Source organism: Anastrepha ludens, chromosome 6 (genome assembly GCF_028408465.1).
Source record: "Anastrepha ludens isolate Willacy chromosome 6, idAnaLude1.1, whole genome shotgun sequence".
NCBI lineage: Eukaryota > Metazoa > Arthropoda > Insecta > Diptera > Tephritidae > Anastrepha > Anastrepha ludens.
In genome coordinates, this window is record NC_071502.1 from 124,091,863 (window position 1) to 124,111,835 (window position 19,973).

Below are 19,973 nucleotides of genomic sequence, written 5' to 3' on the forward strand. Positions count from 1 at the left end.
GGCTCTGGCGGCTAAGCGATTGAGATTCCTTAGCGTACCCTTTGGGGATGACTTGAAGAAATTCTCCAGCCTAGATCTCTTTTCTCTCCTCCACTACATCAACAGCACTGGATGGCTGCAGACGTTTTTTCTCTTAATCTTTTCACAGGTGGTGGTCCACATTATGGTATCAAAACGGCACGTAAGTGCCACTAGAAGTGTACCTGGGGTACTCTTGCCATCTTTCCTACCTACCTACCTACCTCCAGCCTGCATAATTTCGCTTTATTTAGAACTAATTTCGTAAAAATTTTCACTTTAGGTGCTTAATATTGTGTTTATAGTGATTGCTAATAATTTAGTTGCCATATTTGTCTTGGTTTTCTTCACATTTTCATCGAAATTATTATTAAAGTAAAATATAAAATAAGGTGCATAGATTTTTGAGAAGGATGTCTTGAAGTAAGCAATATGTATGTGACCTGCATGTGGCAGACTATTAGTTGTTGGAAGAAGAACAACAACAAAGTATAGACTTGACTATTGACAAAGGACCAAAAAACTATTATCGCTACTTAGGACCACAGCAGCCATAGCTCTTACCTAGGCTATAATTTTAAAATTATTAGACTTAGGTTTAAAAATAATATTTTTAATAAATATTTGTGGTGTGCGTCTTTATGATTGCCACAAATGAAGTGACCTAGAATTTTTTCCACTTTCAAACGCCAGCTGACTTTTTTATGAGGAGCTTTTCCATGCCAGAAATACACTCGGAGGTTTGCAGGTAAGGCTATAGAGCTGATAGATAAATGGTACTCTAATCTGAAAAAGTTCATATAAATTAATACATATAGGTATTTTGAAGGCATGTGGCTGCTAAGCAATAAATAAATGATTGAAAACACCTTAATTGACAAGTTTGCTTTAAGCTTCGTTTCACACGAAACGAAATTATTAAGTTAGCAATAACAATTAAAAAATTAACCGGTTTACTGTACAGTTATTGTAGAAATCGTAGCGTCCATGATGCGCATCACTATGCAAAACGGAGAAAAAAATGTAAGACTTCTAGCACACATTTTTTAAATTGGCATGGAAATAGAAGCCATTAAACTAAATAGAAAAGTAATTGCATAATAACAGGTTTAAAGTTATTGATACGTTTCGTGTTGCGCGTCGCTAAACAACAATGCGGCACTGAAGTACTGAGCAATCGGTAGCAGCAATGCACGCTTTTGGAGAATTCGAAAAAAAATTGTTACACTTTTATCTTCTTTAATTGATCTACCCAACATTACATATTTTCTGAACATATTGATGCAGTTTTTCAGTTCTACGAGCAGCAAACGTCGTATGTCAATCAATTGTGTGCTTATCTTCGTATGAATACAGATGGCAAATCAGCCAGGTAAACTTTTTAAGTGAACATTACAACCACAACATGTTTACATTCTATCATTTGCTGTTTTTTGTTTGTTTTTGTGTTGTTCATTATGAGAGTTCAACGATTCGAAACTTGTCATATTCATCTTTGCATGCATACATACATACATGCGTACATAAATATGTGCTTGCTCGAGTTTTAACAGGAAAAACCGCAACCTTTAGTTTTTGCAGTATGAATATACATATGTAAATGTACATATGTATGTGTGTATGTGTATACCTACCTGTCTTTTTTATTAGTATTACGTTTTACACATTGTTGTTGCCTTTTAGTTCATTCAGTTCACTTTCGTTTGCGCATACGACAGTTGTTTTAATTTCATCTTTTTTCTTTTTGTTTTTGTTTTTAAATTTTATAGCAATGATCTTGAATCGTATCATTTCAGCGCACGAAAGTCGCCAAGCTGGTTAGCCGCCAGAAGTTATGACGCGCTATTTATTGTTGTTTATTCTGAAGTCTATATTACTGTTATTTCACCTCGAGTTTTTCTAGCTGTCCTTTTAATTTATAGTTACGAATTTAAATTTATAGACAAATGAAGTTGTCATTTTCTGTCTAATTAGGGGATAATACATATGAAAAATTATAAATTGCGAAATTCCGAAATTGGAAAAAGAAATTAATTAAAAGGTTTGAAAATTATTTCGGAAGAACACTTATACATACCTACATACATACATATACACATAAATGTAAAACCAAAATTTAGTTTGCATATTAAAAACTATCGATAATTTTGAAGTACGCCATTCATTTTATACTCATAAATTGAAATTCTAATCCATCAAAATCAGATTCAGGCTCAAATTTAGTGTGATTTGACCTACTATTTTTATATTTTCATACAAATATGCATTTATTAACAGATTCTCGTGACATCTCATAGAATGAGCTGATTATATGGCAGCTATGCAATTAGCATCGCTGCTTAGCAACTATAATGCATACATACATACATACACATATGCACATAGAAAATGTTTAAATTAAACCTCTTCTTATTAGCGAAATGATATTTAGCCAAAATTGATTTGATGCGGCGTAGCCGAATTTTAATGACTTGCTGCTCCCACACTGAATAAAATCAAATAATAATAAGAAGAATACCATTTGGCACAAAAATAAACTATAAAAGAAATGAACGGCATCACAACTGCAAACGATAGTCGTCATAATTTGCTTGTAACTAACTTGCCAGCATATTGTGCGAGGGTTGCTATTTATTTATCTGGCCATGGGCACTGCTGGTGTTGTCAGTTGCCGTCTGACACTTCCTTCGGAAAGTCTGATATTTACATACCATAAACTCACTCAGAATGTTTCGCGTGCGTCATATTAGTGCTGTTACAGCGGCTTTAAAAATGTATCTCTACGAAGTCAAGTCTCTACTTAATCCTGCGGTAAGAACCGCGTCGCAAATGACTTTTTTTAGGTTACCAAGCTCGACAAATTGACAATCTAATGACACCACCAACTATAACTTACATATGAGCCGCTCAATGCACGCATTGACTAACTCCACTTTTTGAAAAATCTTACATTTAAGTGCCAAAGCCCTTGGTATAGTAAGGGCCGTGGAGAGAGTATTCGGGCCCCGGGGGAAACTTGAGATGCGGGCCCCTTCAAATTTTTTTTTATTTATCAAAATGCGTATTATGTTATAGTGATATAACATTTAAACGTTGAAAAACTCATTGAATTTTTGATAGAATTAATTATGAAATATTGATTAAAATGAGTTTTAGAAAACTCTTCAGCAGATCTGAAATAAAAAACGCAGCTAAAAAAAGTTAAAATTTTTTATTCATTTTGTGAGCCTTACAAATATTTGAAAATGACTGCCACGATGCTTCGAATTTTGATTTTCTTGCTTTAGCTGAGGCAAAAGCTCTTATAATATCATCGAAGTCGAGGAACTCTGGTAGAAGTATTATTTACTATATTTTTTCAACTAGGAAATTTCTTGGAATTACCCTCGAGTCCGGGCCCCTCTAAAAACTCCGGGCCCGGGGGAAAAAGTACCCGATCCCTGAATTAATTGAGATGAAATTTTTTGTAAGTGGACACAGCTATTTGCCCAATGACTCAGATTTTTCCATCAATGAATCATGTGCAAAAAAAAATAAAACATTTTTTCACCAGATGATTGGTACCATATAATCAAAACATGTAAAAAGTTTCATCCAAATGATTCACCAAGATTTTTTGTCAACAAAACCTCTAGAACAGTCTGTCATTAACAGAAAAGTAACCTTTACAGGGCTTCCAGTAAATTGGCTTAAAATACGCTCGATAAAGTTAGAAAGGTCCAAACCCTATCTCATACAATTCAAATGAGACTATAATGAAGATACAGATTTCATGCCATTAATATAAGAAAATGTTTGGTGGGTAGACCGCAAAGTTTGAAAAATATAGATTGATATCCTAAAGGTAGAACTGTGACAACGGAAAAAATGGAGAGACGTGATGGACCTGCTAAAAATCATTCCTCCTGTTAAGCACGAATACCATAAGAACTTGACAACAAATCGAAATGACGAATCCTCGCATATAGCTGATGAAGAAGACATTACAGTAGGTTCTGTTTTTATGCGGCTTTTTTATGCGGTTTTGAAATAGTGCGGTTTTTTTTAAATTAAAAAATGCATGTCGACCTATCGGGAATTGTACATATAAACAAGATTCTAAACCAGCTAAGCAAAAACTCATCACAGATTACATCAGAAATGCTAACCCTACAAGTATGGAACCGCCTGCATAACCATGTAGATCAGACGTGTACATTTCCTCAAGTGACGAAAGTGATTTTACGCCAAATCGTAAACGAATGCGCAACATGTGGATATTGTCTGATTCTATTTCTGACGTAACTTTATTTTTCGATTCTGACGTTTCTTAAATAAAGATATAATTTTCAAAAATACAATATTTCGTTTGTGCGATTTTATTTAATTATTTCAGATTCATGCGGTCTATGGAACGTATCTATAGTAATAATATGGGACTAGTGCCCTTTTTTATGCGATTTTATTACATTATTTCAGATTTATGCGGTTCTTAGCACTTTTGAAACGTATCTATAGTTTTACTATAGAACTGGTAGCTTTTTTTATGCTGTTTCTTGCGGAACGTATCTAGCGCATAAAACAGAATCTACTGTATTTATAATATTGCTGAATCATCCCAAAGAATTATCCCGCTAACATAAAACTGCTATAAATTAATTGCGAAAATTATTTTATAACCGAATTTCCAACATTCATTTTTATGGAAAAGCAAATGTATAATAACTAACTTTTTCTGTAATAAAAACTTAAAAATGAAGGGACTAAATTTAAATTTATTACTTTTTCCAGTTGCCAAATCGATGAACTCCATCAGTCATATAAATACTGTAACATTACACACGATTGTTTGTTGCCTATTCTTTCTTATTATTTTTATATACCGTTAGATGAAAGCTATATCTGCAATTATGCATTCCTCATTACATATTTGAATTCATATCATCAGAGGAATTTTTAAAAACAATATACATTACATCAACTCGTTTCTCAACTTTTCGTTTTATGGAGTTAATCCATATGTGCATTAAGCGGCTCATATACTGAAAGCAATTTTTGCAATACCTACTAAATTATTAATCCCAAATTAATCCTTACACATTTTCCGTTTCCCTAATTTTTTTGCTTTTAAGTTGATTTTTGAGCTATGGTGTATTAGAATACTTATAATAGAATTTTATGGCAAATTTTTTAGTGGTACAATTTCACACGCTATATCTTTTCGTTATGCGCAAAAAAAGTTACTAAAAATACCCATCCATTGAGGAGTCAGAGGGTTAGAATGTTTCACAAAAATGCTCTCCGTTGTTTTTTACGTAGAACTACCGAACACTTCGTATATCTAAAATGTAAGGATCACGTGGTTTCCTGGGCTAATTTGCCATAAGAATGTGAAAAAGGGTGAACACTTTAATCAAATTCTGACGTGAGCCTTCAAATTGCTGAGACTCTTATATTTTTTCTTTTGCTCGTCTCACCATTATCCATTGTCGGAACCTAATTATTTTGGAAAAAGTTAGAATTTGTTGTACGGTGTAATTGTCGGTGTAAAAGAAAAAAATTAATACATATATTGTATTCCGATAAAAAATTAAAAAAAAACTCCAACCACTTTTTTGGTAAAAAATTTAGCTTTACATTTTTTTTTTAATTTTGATTTTTTAAATTGTGCTCAAATGAAAGCTTGTAATTCGTTGTTTAAAGTGCCGATAAATGAGCAGCTTCTTCAAGTCAGAAGTGCACTCGAAGTATTACAATAGTTAGGCCATGCTGAGGTATCACAGCTACAAAACCAAAAAAAAAGTTTCTTCAATCTATAGCTTTAGGTCCACATTGGGCCATGAACCTGGATTCACAGAATTCTAGTCCCGCCAAAAAACACTCGGCTACTGAAAATGAAGCTTGCAACTCTTGTTATTCAAGTGAAAGTTCAAACATTTCAACGAAACTCTTCATCACTTTGTTTCTTTAATTTTATACTTTTCCGCCACACTGAGCTTGCACTTATTTCACATTTTATTGGAGTGCCTATGTATTTTAACGTAAGTGCATAAAAAAATTGCCTTTTCATATTAAACCGCTCTTTGCACACAAACGTACCTTCAGCTGTGAACCCAAGTTGCAGCACATTTCCAAATACCCAATAAACGGGGGGTCCAGGCAGTTTTTTAAGCAAATGCCAACCCGTTTTGTACTGCACGTATGTCCAGTAAATGTAAACACCAGCAATAAAGCTCGTTAATAAAATTAAACTTAACATATTAATGCCACTTTTCACTATTACGATTTCTTTTCGAATTTTTTATATATTGTACTTTTTCCAACTTCTTTTGTTTCAGCCTGAGTTCCAGTCTGAGTTGTCTTGATTAAGTAAATTGCGTATTTCTATACTAAAGTTACTTGGATTTGGCTTAAGTTCAAATTATGCCACATTAACGGTATTGTCCTATTAATGAGCCACTTGATTTGGTTTTAATCCGCTTTAGAACCGACTTAAAACGCGTTCACCGCAAAACTGATGTGCGTAGATCTCATGTAAAGATTATACAAATTTCAAATCGTTTTCATTCAAGTTTTCCTGCTCGAATGTGGTTTATAGCTATTTAATTAAACGCGCTAACTTACATACTATCTTTGTATATATATGTCCATATGCATATATCTTCATGCTGATATAAATAAAAACTCTCATATTACTGAGTTGAGTGATTGCAGCGTCTCATTTGATGCCCTCTTAAAACAGGCAATTACTCTTTGTTATTATTAAATATTTCTTTACACTGGCTAAATGCTGGCCACTTTTGTTGTTCTAACATATTATTAATTGCTCACATAAGGTCTACCCTGTCATTTGCAATTGCAATAAAAAATTAACATCAAATTTCTTCCTTCAGATATGCGCAATTTACTTATATTATATTAATTATTTCAGCATTGAGGCGTATTAAGTACAAGTTTAACTTTTTCACAACCTGAGGAAAAACATTTTCCACATCATAAGAGGCATTGATTGTAAGACGTATACATATAAATACATACCTAAATACATAAGTTTGTTTATAAGGATTTTTGCGAAATTTTCGTAGAGCTTCTATTAAATTTCCACCAGATTTAACTGAGTTATGGTGCAACGAACGAACTTTATATATTAACCTAATCAATTGATTTGTTACAATCTTCTAATGGAAGCGTGACTGGAAAATTAAGATTTTGAGTTCGGTTATAAAAAAAAAATAAAAACGATTTCAAGCAGAGTTCCTAAGTACACAGCCTAAAGGTCTAAAATGGTTACGTGCATCTGCAGCAAAATATTGGAAAAAGTCGAAGACGCACATACATAAATGGTTGCAATGGTATACCGAAGTTAAAAACGTTGACGACATCCCCGACCGAGGACCAAACAAAATAGTCCTCCAAAGCCAAATCAGAAGATCATTGATTTTTTTGTGACAAAACCGAACTTATCGTTGCGAGAAGCTGATGCAGTTTTAAGGAAAAGTGGTATTAATGAGTTGATTCGAATTCCTTTACGCGCAGAAGATGTCATAGGCCTTCCGGAGCACATTGAAAAATCTGCCGCTCTCATTATCACACAACGCATGACTGGTATGGACTAAGGCAAATTCAGAACGGAATTGGGCAAACGTAAAATTCACTGATGCATTTTCCTTTCGGACGTATAGTCGCATACGTCGGTACTGGTGATAATAGACCACTTCAACGTACTGTTAAGCATCCAGTTAAGGTTCATGTTTGGGGTCGTTTCTCCGAAAAAGGATTCGACTGTTTATTTGTGTATCCCGTCCATTTGAATCCATTTTTGATGAATAAAATTTAACAAAGAGCATATTTGAAACCGAAGTTGCTAACAGCAAAATGCGATTCAAATGTTGGATTGGCCTTCACAGACGCCTGATGCCAATCGCATTGAAAAACCACAACAAAAACTCTAAGGAAAACCAATATAGACGGTCAAACTATTAAGGCAAATTCGATTCGATTGACTTGTAGCTAATTACCTCCACAACTTGCACAGAAATTAAGACATTATATGACTCGAAGATGTGAAGCCATTATAGCTGGTGGGGGTGACTATATATATTATTGAATATACGCGGCTCGTTTGAAAAGTCCGTGCAAAGTCAGAGAGATGGTTCTATTGGTTGCTAAGTTATTATCATCTCTTAGAAGAACACACACCAAGTTTCAGCCAGATCAGTATATTTCTTTGTGTTTGGCATTTGTTTTAATCGACAAGTCGAGTGATTTTCCTTTCCAAAAGAATAACGCACTCGCGCCTTTTCTCCAAACTTGGCTGCCCCGGATTCCTCGGACTACTATTTGTTCCCCAATTTGAAGAAATTTCTGGCAGGAATAAGATTTTATTCAAACGAAGAGGTGATTCCATAAACGTATGGCTATTTTTTAGACTTAAGTAAATTCTATTATTCGGAAGGGATCAGTATAAATAAGAGAGGCTTACCCCAAGTAAATAAGTAGTTTTAATTTTTGCACGTACTTTTCAAATGTTTTCAAAACGACCCTCGTATTGCGATATATTAAAATTAATTTTATATACTGACAAGTTTTGACTATATTTTGACTTATAGTCTTTTATTATTATTTTTTTGTTTCTATAAAAGTATATTTGATACTACTACAAAAGCAAATGTAGATATGATTCATGATTCAATTATAGAAGGTTAGGTAAGTAATGACAAGGACGCTTTGACACTCCCTTATTTTAGGGCTGCATTTACGAAGGATGGAGAAAGAGGGAAACATGTTTTCCCCTTCTTGCTGTACTATTGTTCTAGACCGGGTAAGGTATCGACGTGGACAGCCAGTCCGGAAGCCAAATTGATTTCAGTGGTAGCACCACTAAGCACGTAATGACCGTCACATGTCAAACACTTAATTACACCATCATACACAGGACGCTCAATATCATCTATGAAATGGTCCGTGGCACCACATGTGACGATAGTTGAAATACGCGCATATTTACCAACGTTTCTAAACACCACAATAGTTGTGCCACCTAGTTCTTCAACGCACACCTTCCGCTGCAGTTGCTTGTCTGTGCAGTCCTACAAATAAAAACTTGTAAAAACAATTTATTAGCAAATATTCTACCAGAACTTACTAACTGTAGTTTATGTATTGTATGAAGGTTCTAAAAACCTATGAATGAAAAAGTTTAATAATAATTTTTAAAAATGTCTGATCTGGACTTACGTATATGAAAATTCAAAAACCGGTGGCTTTCTGCGGCCACCATATGTAAGACATAATCGACCTAATTAGTGAAAAACGACATTAATTTAAAAAACAATTAGCTTTTATTACTATACTTGAACGTTTACAAACAGATAAATGATTTTCAACGAATAATAACAAGGCAAGACGTCAAAGTGGAAACGGTGTTGCCGACCACATAATATTCACGAAAAGTTTAATGTTTACTACAATTTAAAAGTTTTTTCATAAAACATGTACGTACATTTGTAAAAAAGCAACGTGTTTTCAAATAAGGGAGCCGATTTGTCAAGAGGGAGCGAGAAAGCTGCTTACTTACCAAACCTTTTATAATTGAATCATGGATATGATTGAACGTTTTGTTTTTGTTATTATTTTATTTTTAATATAAAACGCAATACATACACGTACTTATGCCTGTACGTCTCTGTGCAAAAATCTGCAATGACTTAATGATTTTTTATTTCAACACAAAGGTTTAATCCGCTTAAATTGCTCGGGATTATAAAATTTAGAAACGCTTTCCACCATAAAACACATTGGTTTACTTTTTAAATTTATGTTTTGCATCGAGCTTTTTGCGACATATCTTAAGTTACTTTATCAGATTTGTACAATCCAAAGCACTATTAACTGTGTATTAACTTAACTACTGACTTTTGTTTTGTTACTAATGAACACTTTATACCAGTCTTCTATTTACATTTATTTTTGCATATATATTTACATTAGTGTTAGTTTTTTTGTGTCGTATTTATTAAAATGGTTTTCAGTAGAAAATTTGAAACACTGAACGTCATAATAAAACCTCTACTCTTTAATAATAAATTCCACGTAATCGTAATTTTCTTCAAACTTTTCAAAATGTAATAATAATAAACTGAATTCCGTTAGAGTACATCGGAAATGCAAACCAAAAATATTCAAGCATAAGGAACCATTGGCATCAGTAACATGCGCATACCTGTTAAATTTAATATATAATTGGCACGTACACCCTTTTTGTGTGTTTGGCCGAGCTCCTCCTCCCATTTGTGGAGTGCGTCTTGATGCTGTTCCACAATTGAATGAAGGGACCCACAGTTTGAAGTCGACTCCGAACGGCAGATACTTTTTATGAGGAGATTTTTCATGGCAGAAATACACTCGGAGGTTTGCCATTGCCTGCCGAGGGGCGACCGCTGTTAGAAAAAACATTTTTCTCATTTTGGTGCTTCACCGAGATTCGAACCTCCGTTCTCTCTGTGAATTCCGACTGGTAGTCACACAGCAACCCATTCGGCTACGGCGGCCGCCATATGTGTACCTGTTAAAGTGTGGGGCTAATTAATTTAGTACTGTGGCAATCGGACATTTAAATAAATATTGTATGAGTAAATGTGCGTAGTTGTGTTGATATGCATGCAAATACGTTTGCACTTCCGCTTTATGTGCTTAATAAATGCGACTGTAAAAATTTTCCACCAAACGAAGCATACTTTTAGGCTAATTTGCATGTTGAATTATGAACGGTTACACGCCGTTGTAGTTGAGTTCATTAAAGGAATTACTGATGCTCACACACAAATTTGCATATAAATATGACCTGGGTGTGCAGCTAAGTTAGCCCGACGATGTTAGATTGCCAGGTTTGGCCAATATGCAGTGGTGGAAAAATGAGCAACTACGGCTGTTGCGTACTCGGTGATGTGGCACTAAATACGCGTATTAAATTCTGCCTCACTCATTTCAAATGTATTTACACACTCGTCCAAGAAGTCGCTGCTCAGATGGCAAAGAAGCAACCTGGGCGAGGATTGCTTCGATTTTGTTCGTATATCACCATGGCAAGCTGCGTATTTTCGTCAACGAACCACGGTGACGTCAGCCAATCTGCTGATTCTTTCGAATTCGCTGAGAGCCAATTCACGGTCTGATATTAGAACCATCTTTTGAGTTCTTTTCTCCATGAATTTGGCCATTACAAAAATAAAGCCTAGATTTTGTCTCAATTGAACTCTGAATTTTATCACTCTGTTAATCTCTATATCTTTCTTCGCGCACAGCTGCAGCAGCAAAAAGTTTTTATGATTAGTCTGCCACGCTATGTGCTTCCTATTTCATTCGCCTTCCACAAAGCCTTGCGATCCTCAATAGGCTTACGAAATATTTTAAGCCCTAGGCGCATTTCTAAATTATAAGCGAAGAAATCACGCGCCCTAGTATTTACCCCAATATCAAAAAAGGATTTGATTTTGATTCGATTCATTCGATTTTCATCAGGATAAACATGGCGTGTGCTTAAAAACCACTCTGCGGCTTAAGTGGCTCTAAGCTCTTTCAAGATAAGATTTAAGCGAAACGCTCTAATTTTGTGCCTCTGGCTCTTAATGTTTTTACACAGGTGGTAGGTCCCAAAGAAGAAACTTCTTTCAAAAAAAAAAGTTTTTACATGGCAAAACTGCACTCGAATTTATTCACATGCCAACTATTAAAAAATCCTTTTGTGTTTCTCTATGCTCCCTAAATCAGTTGCCTTGGCAGGTGTTCCTATGCGAATGCATTTTCTAAGTATTTTTGAGAATTTTAGGCCTTCAATGCAAAAGCGCTTCGTAATTACAGCTGTTTAAAATGAGTTTAAAATATTCTGGAATTAAATTCAAATTTTATTTACGTTCCGAAAGCGTAATTATGACCGTTTACATGAAGCTGCACGATTACATTCGGAAATAAATCCATTGAATAAACATTAAATAGCAATTAATATTATTGATTATCCAAAATTCAATTCAGATTACAAATTCTTTTTTATATCACAAATAAATAACGAAGCTGCTTTTTTCCAATAACGACTTGGCAAACTCGTTTTAGGCTAATTTATGACTTCAGCAGAAGAAATGTTGTGCTTTCTCGGGTTTTACGCCATATAAAAAGAATCATGAATTATTTGTGCATGCTTTTGTTGGTGTTGTTTTTTTGCATTTGACTTTTAACAAACATTACAAATACATGAGATTTTATTCTACGACGAGTGTAGGCACAGTTTGCGTATGTGAATGTCTAATATGTCCTTGGTCTGTGCAGAGGTTCAAGCAACCCGAAATCGAAATGCTTCGATTATTTTTGTCTTAATTTGAATGAATGAATAATACTTTGTAAATGAGTGAGTATACCAAAGTAGCAAATTCAATAATATTGCGAAGAGTAAAAAAACTTGATCAAAGCCGCGCTGATACCTAACTACCTGCATATTATATGTGTGTATGCATGTGTATGTGCATATTTTCATTCATACGCCAACGCGTAGCTAATTAGCGTTTTGATGGCTGTTTTTAACTTTATTAGTTTATAGCCGATAAATTTGTTGTAATTGTTCCACAAATATGCGGAAAATTCGACGAACTCATTAGCCCAGAAACCATTTCACTTTCAAGTACAAATAACAGATTAAAAATTAAAAACCACTACTATTAAGTTTTACAACAAAGATCAAAAACCACAACAGCTGCTTTTGGATAAATGTCAATGGAATCTGCAGCTAATTAGCAATCATTTATTCGTATAAACAAAAAATTGGTTATTTTCATTTTTATTGATTATTTTTGAGTACAGCACTTGACGGGGTTCGCATGCAACTTGTTTTAAAATTAATTCAATTCAGTTGCAAAATGCTAGATATTTCGAAAGGTGCGGTGTTTTTTGCCAGAAGAAATGAAAGACAGATTCGCACAGTCATAAAAAATTACAAGATGAGATAAAATTAATTATACGAAGAAATATATATGCATGCAGGTATGTATGTCCGTATGAGCGAAGCGAGAAACTGAGGTGTCACAGAGATTATCGACTTTGCGCCAGACTTCTGAGTTTTTGTGAGAAAATTAACACTTGCACGGCAGCTACGACACACTTAACCTTTGGTTATGAATGTTGAGAGTAGCAGCTTTCATTTTTCGTTTGGCGACTGGTACAAAAAATTTGTTAATTTCTCAAAATACTACTTTCCAACTCGCTGATCACGATTACTCCAAAAGTAGCATAGTAAGTATTAAGTATTAATAATAAAACTAGGAATATTAATGAAAATTCATAGTCATAACTGGGAACTAAGCAGCGGTTGCATTGGCTACGCAGGCTGCGGCCTCGTTACTAACAGAAACCGAGCCAGTCTTTGCTATGAGACAACGCACCATTAAGGAGAAGCTTACAAGTGAAGAGCTAAGGCTAAGAGAGGTTATAGGGATACGCCCGGCGAAGTCCTCACTTTATAATCAAAATAGGTTTGGACAAGTCGCAAACCTCCCTAAGGATAAACTGAGAATGCTCACGGGCATTATCAAAGGCATTCTCAGTCCACTGACCCCTGTAGTTTCTACGGCCAATTCGCAGATACATCAATACACTATTTTTCTACAAAACATTTGTGATTTTAATAAGGAAATTCTTATTTTATTGTGCAACAATTAGGCATAACCTCTTAAGGCATACTTGAACACCAATTACGGCACCCTCTACTCCGTCATTCGATACCATCGCCAATGGTTAATATGGTTAACCATATTTCTGACAGGGAATGATGCGTGAGCGGAAATTTTTTCAATGCGCTTCAACAGGCACCTAAAGAATCTAAAAAACAAATTCTCTAAACTGTATAAAAGGTCTGGAGACCCAATGCACTTCTCAAAATTTCAATGCCATTTAAAAGAGTTTAACTGTTTGAACAAGTTCTTATATAGAAATTACATCTTGAATTTCGAAAACAATATTATTTCGGATTCGAAGGCCTTTTGGCAATTCATCAAATCAAAAAAGTCTTGCTCAATGGTGCCAAACAATGTTTTTTATAATGGTAAATATGCAAATTCCGCCATAGAATCTGCCAATTTATTTGCTGACTTTTTTTGCTCTAATTTTGAACCCGACCTAGACTCCGATTCTAGTTTGCCCTCTAATAGTTTTTCACCTCTAAATTTTGGGACTTTGTACCTATCTGTTACTGATGTCGTCAAGGGTATTACGAAGCTTAAGTCTACAACGAAAACTGACTCGGATGGCCTTTCGGGCATTTTGCTGAAGAATTGCTTGTGTCTCGCTGAGCCTCTTACAATTATATTCAATAAATCGTTGTCCTCTGGTATTTTTGTTGACGACTGGAAATTTACTTCCATTACGCCTATATTTAAGAGTGGAAATAAAAACGATGTTAGCAATTACAGACCGATTTCGAAGCTTTCGTCTGTCTCAAAACTTTTTGAGATAACAGTAAATGATAAGTTATATTTTGCTGTCAAAGGCCTAATATCTACCAACCAACATGGTTTCGTTGCAAGTCGCTCCACTGTCACTAACTTGTCTATTTTCAATGATTACTGCATTTCAGCCTTCCAGAACAGATCTCAAGTTGATGCAATTTATACAGACTTCTCTAAAGCGTTTGACAAAGTATCGCACCGAATACTCTTGTCGAAGCTTGCATCATTGGGTATACACTCCACTTTTTTGTCTTGGATCAAATCATATTTGTCCAACAGACACTGCGTTGTAGCCGTCGATAATACGACATCCCGTGCATTTATTGCATCCTCCGGTGTCCCACAGGGAAGTATTCTAGGACCCCTCCTCTTTATACTCTTTATTAACGATATTGGTTCTTGCTTTTCATTTGCAGAACACTTGTTGTATGCTGATGATCTTAAAATATTTGCGGTGATTAACAGTGTTAGGGACTCTGAAAAGTTGCAAACCGACTTGCACAATGTCCGGAACTGGTGCTATTTAAACCATCTGTCACTAAATATTAGCAAATGCTTTCACGTAAAATATGCTAAATCAAACAACACTTTGCATACTTCGTATAATATTGCTGGCTTACCTTTGCAATCCGTTGAGGAAATTAAAGACTTAGGCGTTATTTTCGACTCTAAGCTGAATTTCACCAGCCATGTTAACCACGTCATAAGACGATCATATGCGATGCTAGCATTCGTTCGCCGAAATTGTTCTGCATTTACCAACCCACACACTCTCAAAACATTGTATTGTGCTTTTGTTAGATCAAGATTAGAGTATGCCGCTATTATTTGGAGACCGTACCAAATAGGTCTGTCTAATCGGATTGAGAGAGTGCAGAAAGTCTTTCTTCGTTTTGCGCTCCGATCTTTAAACTTTTCTGAACCTGTACCATCGTACCGCTCTCGATGTTTACTAATTGACTTAAAACCACTTGATAGCAGACGGTCTATTCTATCGTGCTCATTTATTATTCGTATTATTTCTGGATCTATTGATTGTCCTTCCCTCTTAAGTAAAATTCAATTTAATATACCCAATATGAGGCTCCGACAGTACGAAACCTTTAAAATTGGCTTCTCGAGAACCAACTATGGGATGAATGCTCCGATTCCTAGGGCATGTTCAGATTTAAATATGTTTTTCAATTCTTCTGGTGCTGATTTTACATGGCCGTATGGCATCTTAGTCAATCATCTTAAATCGTTCTTTTCTTAGTAACTAATAAACTATTGTACATTAGCTTAATATAGTCTGTAAGAATGTATTCATTCAAAGACAATAAATAAATAAATAAATAAATAAATAAACAATCGGTGGCCAAAAACTATTATTTACAACTTCCGACTACATTCCAGTGCCCTCTGGTTAGCAACCACATACTTTTTGTGGCGCGATCTAAGGCGAGAGGGCGAATCCAGTATTCTTGACATACCCTTTTTGACGCTTTAATATGATCGCCAGAGATGACAACCGCATTACCTTTGAGAACAATGAAGCGGAGGAACATTTTCGGTATATAGCAGCCATCGCTAGGGCTCTTAACGATTTATATGCTCTTCTAGCTGCATAACAAATTTTCCGATTACCTTGCACTTATGCAATGTTTTTTAAAGAAAATCTCGATCTCGAAAAATATATTTAGGTACTTATTCATCAATATCTATTTTCTGTCGGTCATATTATTCCGCCATCTACAACACACTTGTGACAGCGCGCTTTCAAATTCTTAAAACACTTCTGGCATGCGACTTTTGGCATAGCCAAGAGCTCTTCGACCTTTTCTGCTCCTTCCGACCTTTTCCGCTCATTGCAAATTTTTTGTATTCTCCACAGGCTCTTAAGCTACTATGATATGTCCCTCGGTATTTAAGTTAATAAATGGAATATGAGCCACTTCATACGATTGGGCTCACTCGCCTGCCAGCTCCTTACAACTCACACCATGCTTGTAAAACGAATACTTCTGATTCATACAACGCTCCAATAATTTAGTTTTATTGGGGTTAGGCGCCTAATTCACTGCTGGTATGGAGCAAAATTTTCATTTCCCGACGTAAAAAAAACCCTTCTTAATGAAACTACCCACTTATAAAATTGGACTCCAATGACCCACCTTATATTTTTAAGTGTTAACTGCACCGCGTATCTGTATTTTTTTACTAATAAATAATGGTGAGAATTTGTAAGCAACAAAAAAAGAAACCATGTAATATTATCTGACGGTCAAGTGAGCGTTACAGTTTGGGTAGAGAAAATTACAATTAACAAACTCAAAAAAACTAATTATAATCAAATTTATCTTAAAAATGTTAGGTTTTTTACTTAAATATTTTAATTTTTTTAATTATATTCAATAACTGGTTAGTTTCGTATTTTTTTTTTTGTTTTCAAGGAGGATAAACCCTCGGTTATCTACGTACGCCTTTACATATGAACTCGAATACATTCTCACACACTCGAATTTCGCAATTCCCAAGTATAAAAGCAAAAGCATCATTATTTGAAGGCTTTAGTAGACAAATCAAATAAATGCCGTGAGCAATATCCAAGTCAAACATATCAAAAAACAAACGAGTAAAGACATAAGATCCACACGCAATGTTGGGCTATCTGAAACTGGTGATTATTAGAATACGCATTGCGGCAATTCAGCGAATCTACTTTAACACAACTTCATTTATAGTCGACTTTTGCGCTGGTATTGTTTGTGCTGACAAAAAAAGGCATGTGCGGTGAGCGCAGCAGCCCGACAAAGGTGGTCAAAGACAGCGAGGACGATGGCTCCTATACGGCTGACTTGAGTGGCAGCTACGTGGCCGACAATGTGGGGCAGTATGTGGAAGACAATAAGGGTGTTTATCATCATACCGGCGACGAGGGAAGGTGGTTGCCCGATGACATGGGTGTGTATCATGATGATCTAAAGTGGCGCTATATAGCGGATAACATTGGGGCATGGGTGCCAGACAACAGTGGAAATTATGATCCAGCGCAAGGTAATACAAATTAAATGTTGCAAGTGTTGCTTGTACGTGGTAATGGCAGTGGAGGGTGCGCGTGGGAACAGATGTGCGATAGGACAATTGGTGACTTATAGAAAATTTTAATTGATTTTGTACTCTTTTTTATATTTTAGATGCTCTTGGTGCCTATCATCGAGACGACTCGGGTGTTTACCATGCGGATAACACAGGAGCATATTCTGAGGTATATGAGAAAGTACACTAAAACTAAGGCCAAATGCAAAATATATTGCAATAAAGGCGCCTGCATGGGCTGTTGGGGGAAGTTTTCAGTGCGAAATTAGTGATGCTCATAAACGGGGCTTAGGTAATTTAATAAATCAATTCTTTAATAAGTTTAGTAAATTCTTAATAAAGTTTTGTATAATTACTAATTTGAATTAATATCTTTTAAAACTCTGGTTAGTATTACTCACAGTAATCAAAATGAAGCTTCGTGAGCTTTTTAAAACTTATTGGAAGATATTCAAACTGATTGTTGGAGTTTTTTTTCCTTTTATTACATTTATTTTATCTGCTTTTTCTTGCTTGGCGCAAACAAAGCGCCGTGTTAACCGGCGCCAGTTGGACACACCAAGTGTAGCCAACTCCTTCTTCACCTGATCTTTCCGTCGCAGAGGAGGCCTTCGTCTTCCTCTGCAGCCACCAGCTGCCACCCCATCGAATACTTTCCGAGCCGGAGCGGTTTTTGTTCCATTCGGACGACATGAACCAACCAACGAAGCCATTGAATCTTTATTCTTTATCACACCTTTTTTATAAATTGTTTAATAAATACCTGTTTTCTTCTAATAAATACGAATTTATGTGAATTTTCTCATGCATTAAAGCAAATTATTTATTGATATTAATGATGATCATTTTTTATTTTTATTTTTATTGATTAAATGTATACATTGGATACAAGTAAGTATGTAATTTCGCCTGTTAGCGAGCAGCGGGAATATGAAACAGTGATTTAAGCGTTGCTTTGCCGGTCAAATGGGGTGGCTTTGATAGTAAATTTTTAGTTGAAATAGTTTTAGCCGCATACTCTACTAATTACACTCTGCGCTGAAATTGTAAATTTCGATAGTGTTGAGTTAAACGACTTTTAAGACAAGTTCAGTGCTTTGCTGTTAATTTAAGTAGTTCATACTACCAGAGGGGACTTCTGGCTTTTTCGCTGGGTATGAACGATGACCAGCTCCGTACTGTGGTATATCTTCAATGTTTTGCGGTGTTTTTGTTAGTCATGAGATGTTGAAAACCGAAAAGTAAATAAAAGTAAAAGGTAAATTAGATAAAAGTGCAATTGCTGGAAGAGCGAACGATATGTAGATTCAACTAGCATATTTTTTCAGCTAAGCGTAGCACTTTAGTTAGCATGAAATGAATCAACAAGACGAGCTATTTTACAAACTTCTGGATAAAAAAAAAAGTTTTTTTTTTATTTATACTTGAAGAAACCGCATCTTAGCTAAATCAAATCTATTAACCTAAGAAAAAACAAAAACATTTGCACTCAAAATCATAAATTAACATTAAAAATGCAATGAAAATGAGAGAATAATCAGTGCACGCCTAAAAAGTAATTAAAAACTTTCTACAAAGAAAATAATGAAAATGAAGCCGTTTAATTAAATGAAATGGTGTGACGTGCTGCTGTCATGCCATCGTTTGAGTGGTGGTCTATGTTCCCGCGCTTCAAGTATTCTAGACGTCTCGAAAGCAATTGGCAAGCTATTAAAGGAAACTGGTACACACCACGCGGTACGCGGTTTAGGACGCTTCAGGTTTTTGCGAAAATACTGTTATTAGTTAAGGAGTTGTTGTTATTGATGGAAATGAGGTGGCTTTATTTCTTCTCTCCTTTCTCCGACACCTACTCCTTGTCAAAACTTTGGGTGAATGATTTTAGCCATGAGGTGGTGGTGTTTGCTGCTGCCATAGTAACGCTTGTGGCACCACTTACACCTCCTCCTACAGTAGCTGCATTTCCACTGGCCACATTGCCACTTGCGTCTGCGGACGATGAGGCCATGCCTGTCAACTTACCCGAGGGGGCATGATGTAAACGTGAACTTTTGGTCTTGAATGGCTTCCTACGGATATCCATACTGGATGACTCTCGCGTATCGATTTGCATAGAATCGTCGTTGTCGGTGATTTGAGTCTTCAAAACTTTCTTCAAATTAATTATCTGTAAATAAGACAACAAAAAAGTAAGAAAAGAAAAACAAAAAGCGTGATGAGTAAAAGGCGAAAGACAAATTATAATTATGAATTTTGTGTTTGCACGAATGAATGCATAATTCAATGTGACGGGCAATTTGTTATACACACAAATATGACAAATAATCTGGTAAATTAAATCAAATACAATTTGAGATGCTCACTGCCAACCGTGTGTCCAAAAAGCAGACAACGAACAATGATTTTAAT

The 19,973-nt window shown here is 35.3% G+C and overlaps 3 protein-coding genes across 4 annotated transcripts in view; 1 reads left to right on the top strand and 2 right to left on the bottom strand.

Moving 5' to 3' along the window:
• The window catches only part of LOC128867288 (uncharacterized), a 64,302-nt gene extending 57,750 nt beyond the window's left edge, over positions 1–6,552 (bottom strand). Inside the window, exon 1 of the mRNA XM_054108397.1 lies at positions 6,097–6,552. Within this exon, the coding sequence (XP_053964372.1) occupies positions 6,097–6,256 (160 nt within the window). The 5' untranslated portion in view covers positions 6,257–6,552. The remainder of the gene's footprint in view (positions 1–6,096) is intronic.
• Positions 6,553–17,054: 10,502 nt separating this feature from the next.
• On the top strand, positions 17,055–17,857 carry LOC128868310 (uncharacterized). Its single transcript, XM_054110244.1, has 3 exons — positions 17,055–17,145; positions 17,210–17,522; positions 17,663–17,857. Exons 1-3 carry the CDS (start codon positions 17,125–17,127, stop codon positions 17,752–17,754), a joined length of 426 nt encoding a protein of 141 aa, XP_053966219.1. The 5' UTR covers positions 17,055–17,124; the 3' UTR covers positions 17,755–17,857.
• Positions 17,858–18,450: 593 nt separating this feature from the next.
• Positions 18,451–19,973, bottom strand: part of LOC128867522 (COP9 signalosome complex subunit 7) — a 32,453-nt gene continuing 30,930 nt past the window's right edge. The window contains exons 4-5 of one of the 2 annotated variants that reach the window (XM_054108801.1): positions 19,587–19,731; positions 18,451–18,753 (exon numbers count right to left, since the gene is read on the bottom strand). In XM_054108801.1, the coding sequence (XP_053964776.1) occupies positions 18,668–18,753; positions 19,587–19,731 (231 nt within the window). In that variant the 3' untranslated portion in view covers positions 18,451–18,667. The other variant, XM_054108800.1, reaches the window with a different exon arrangement.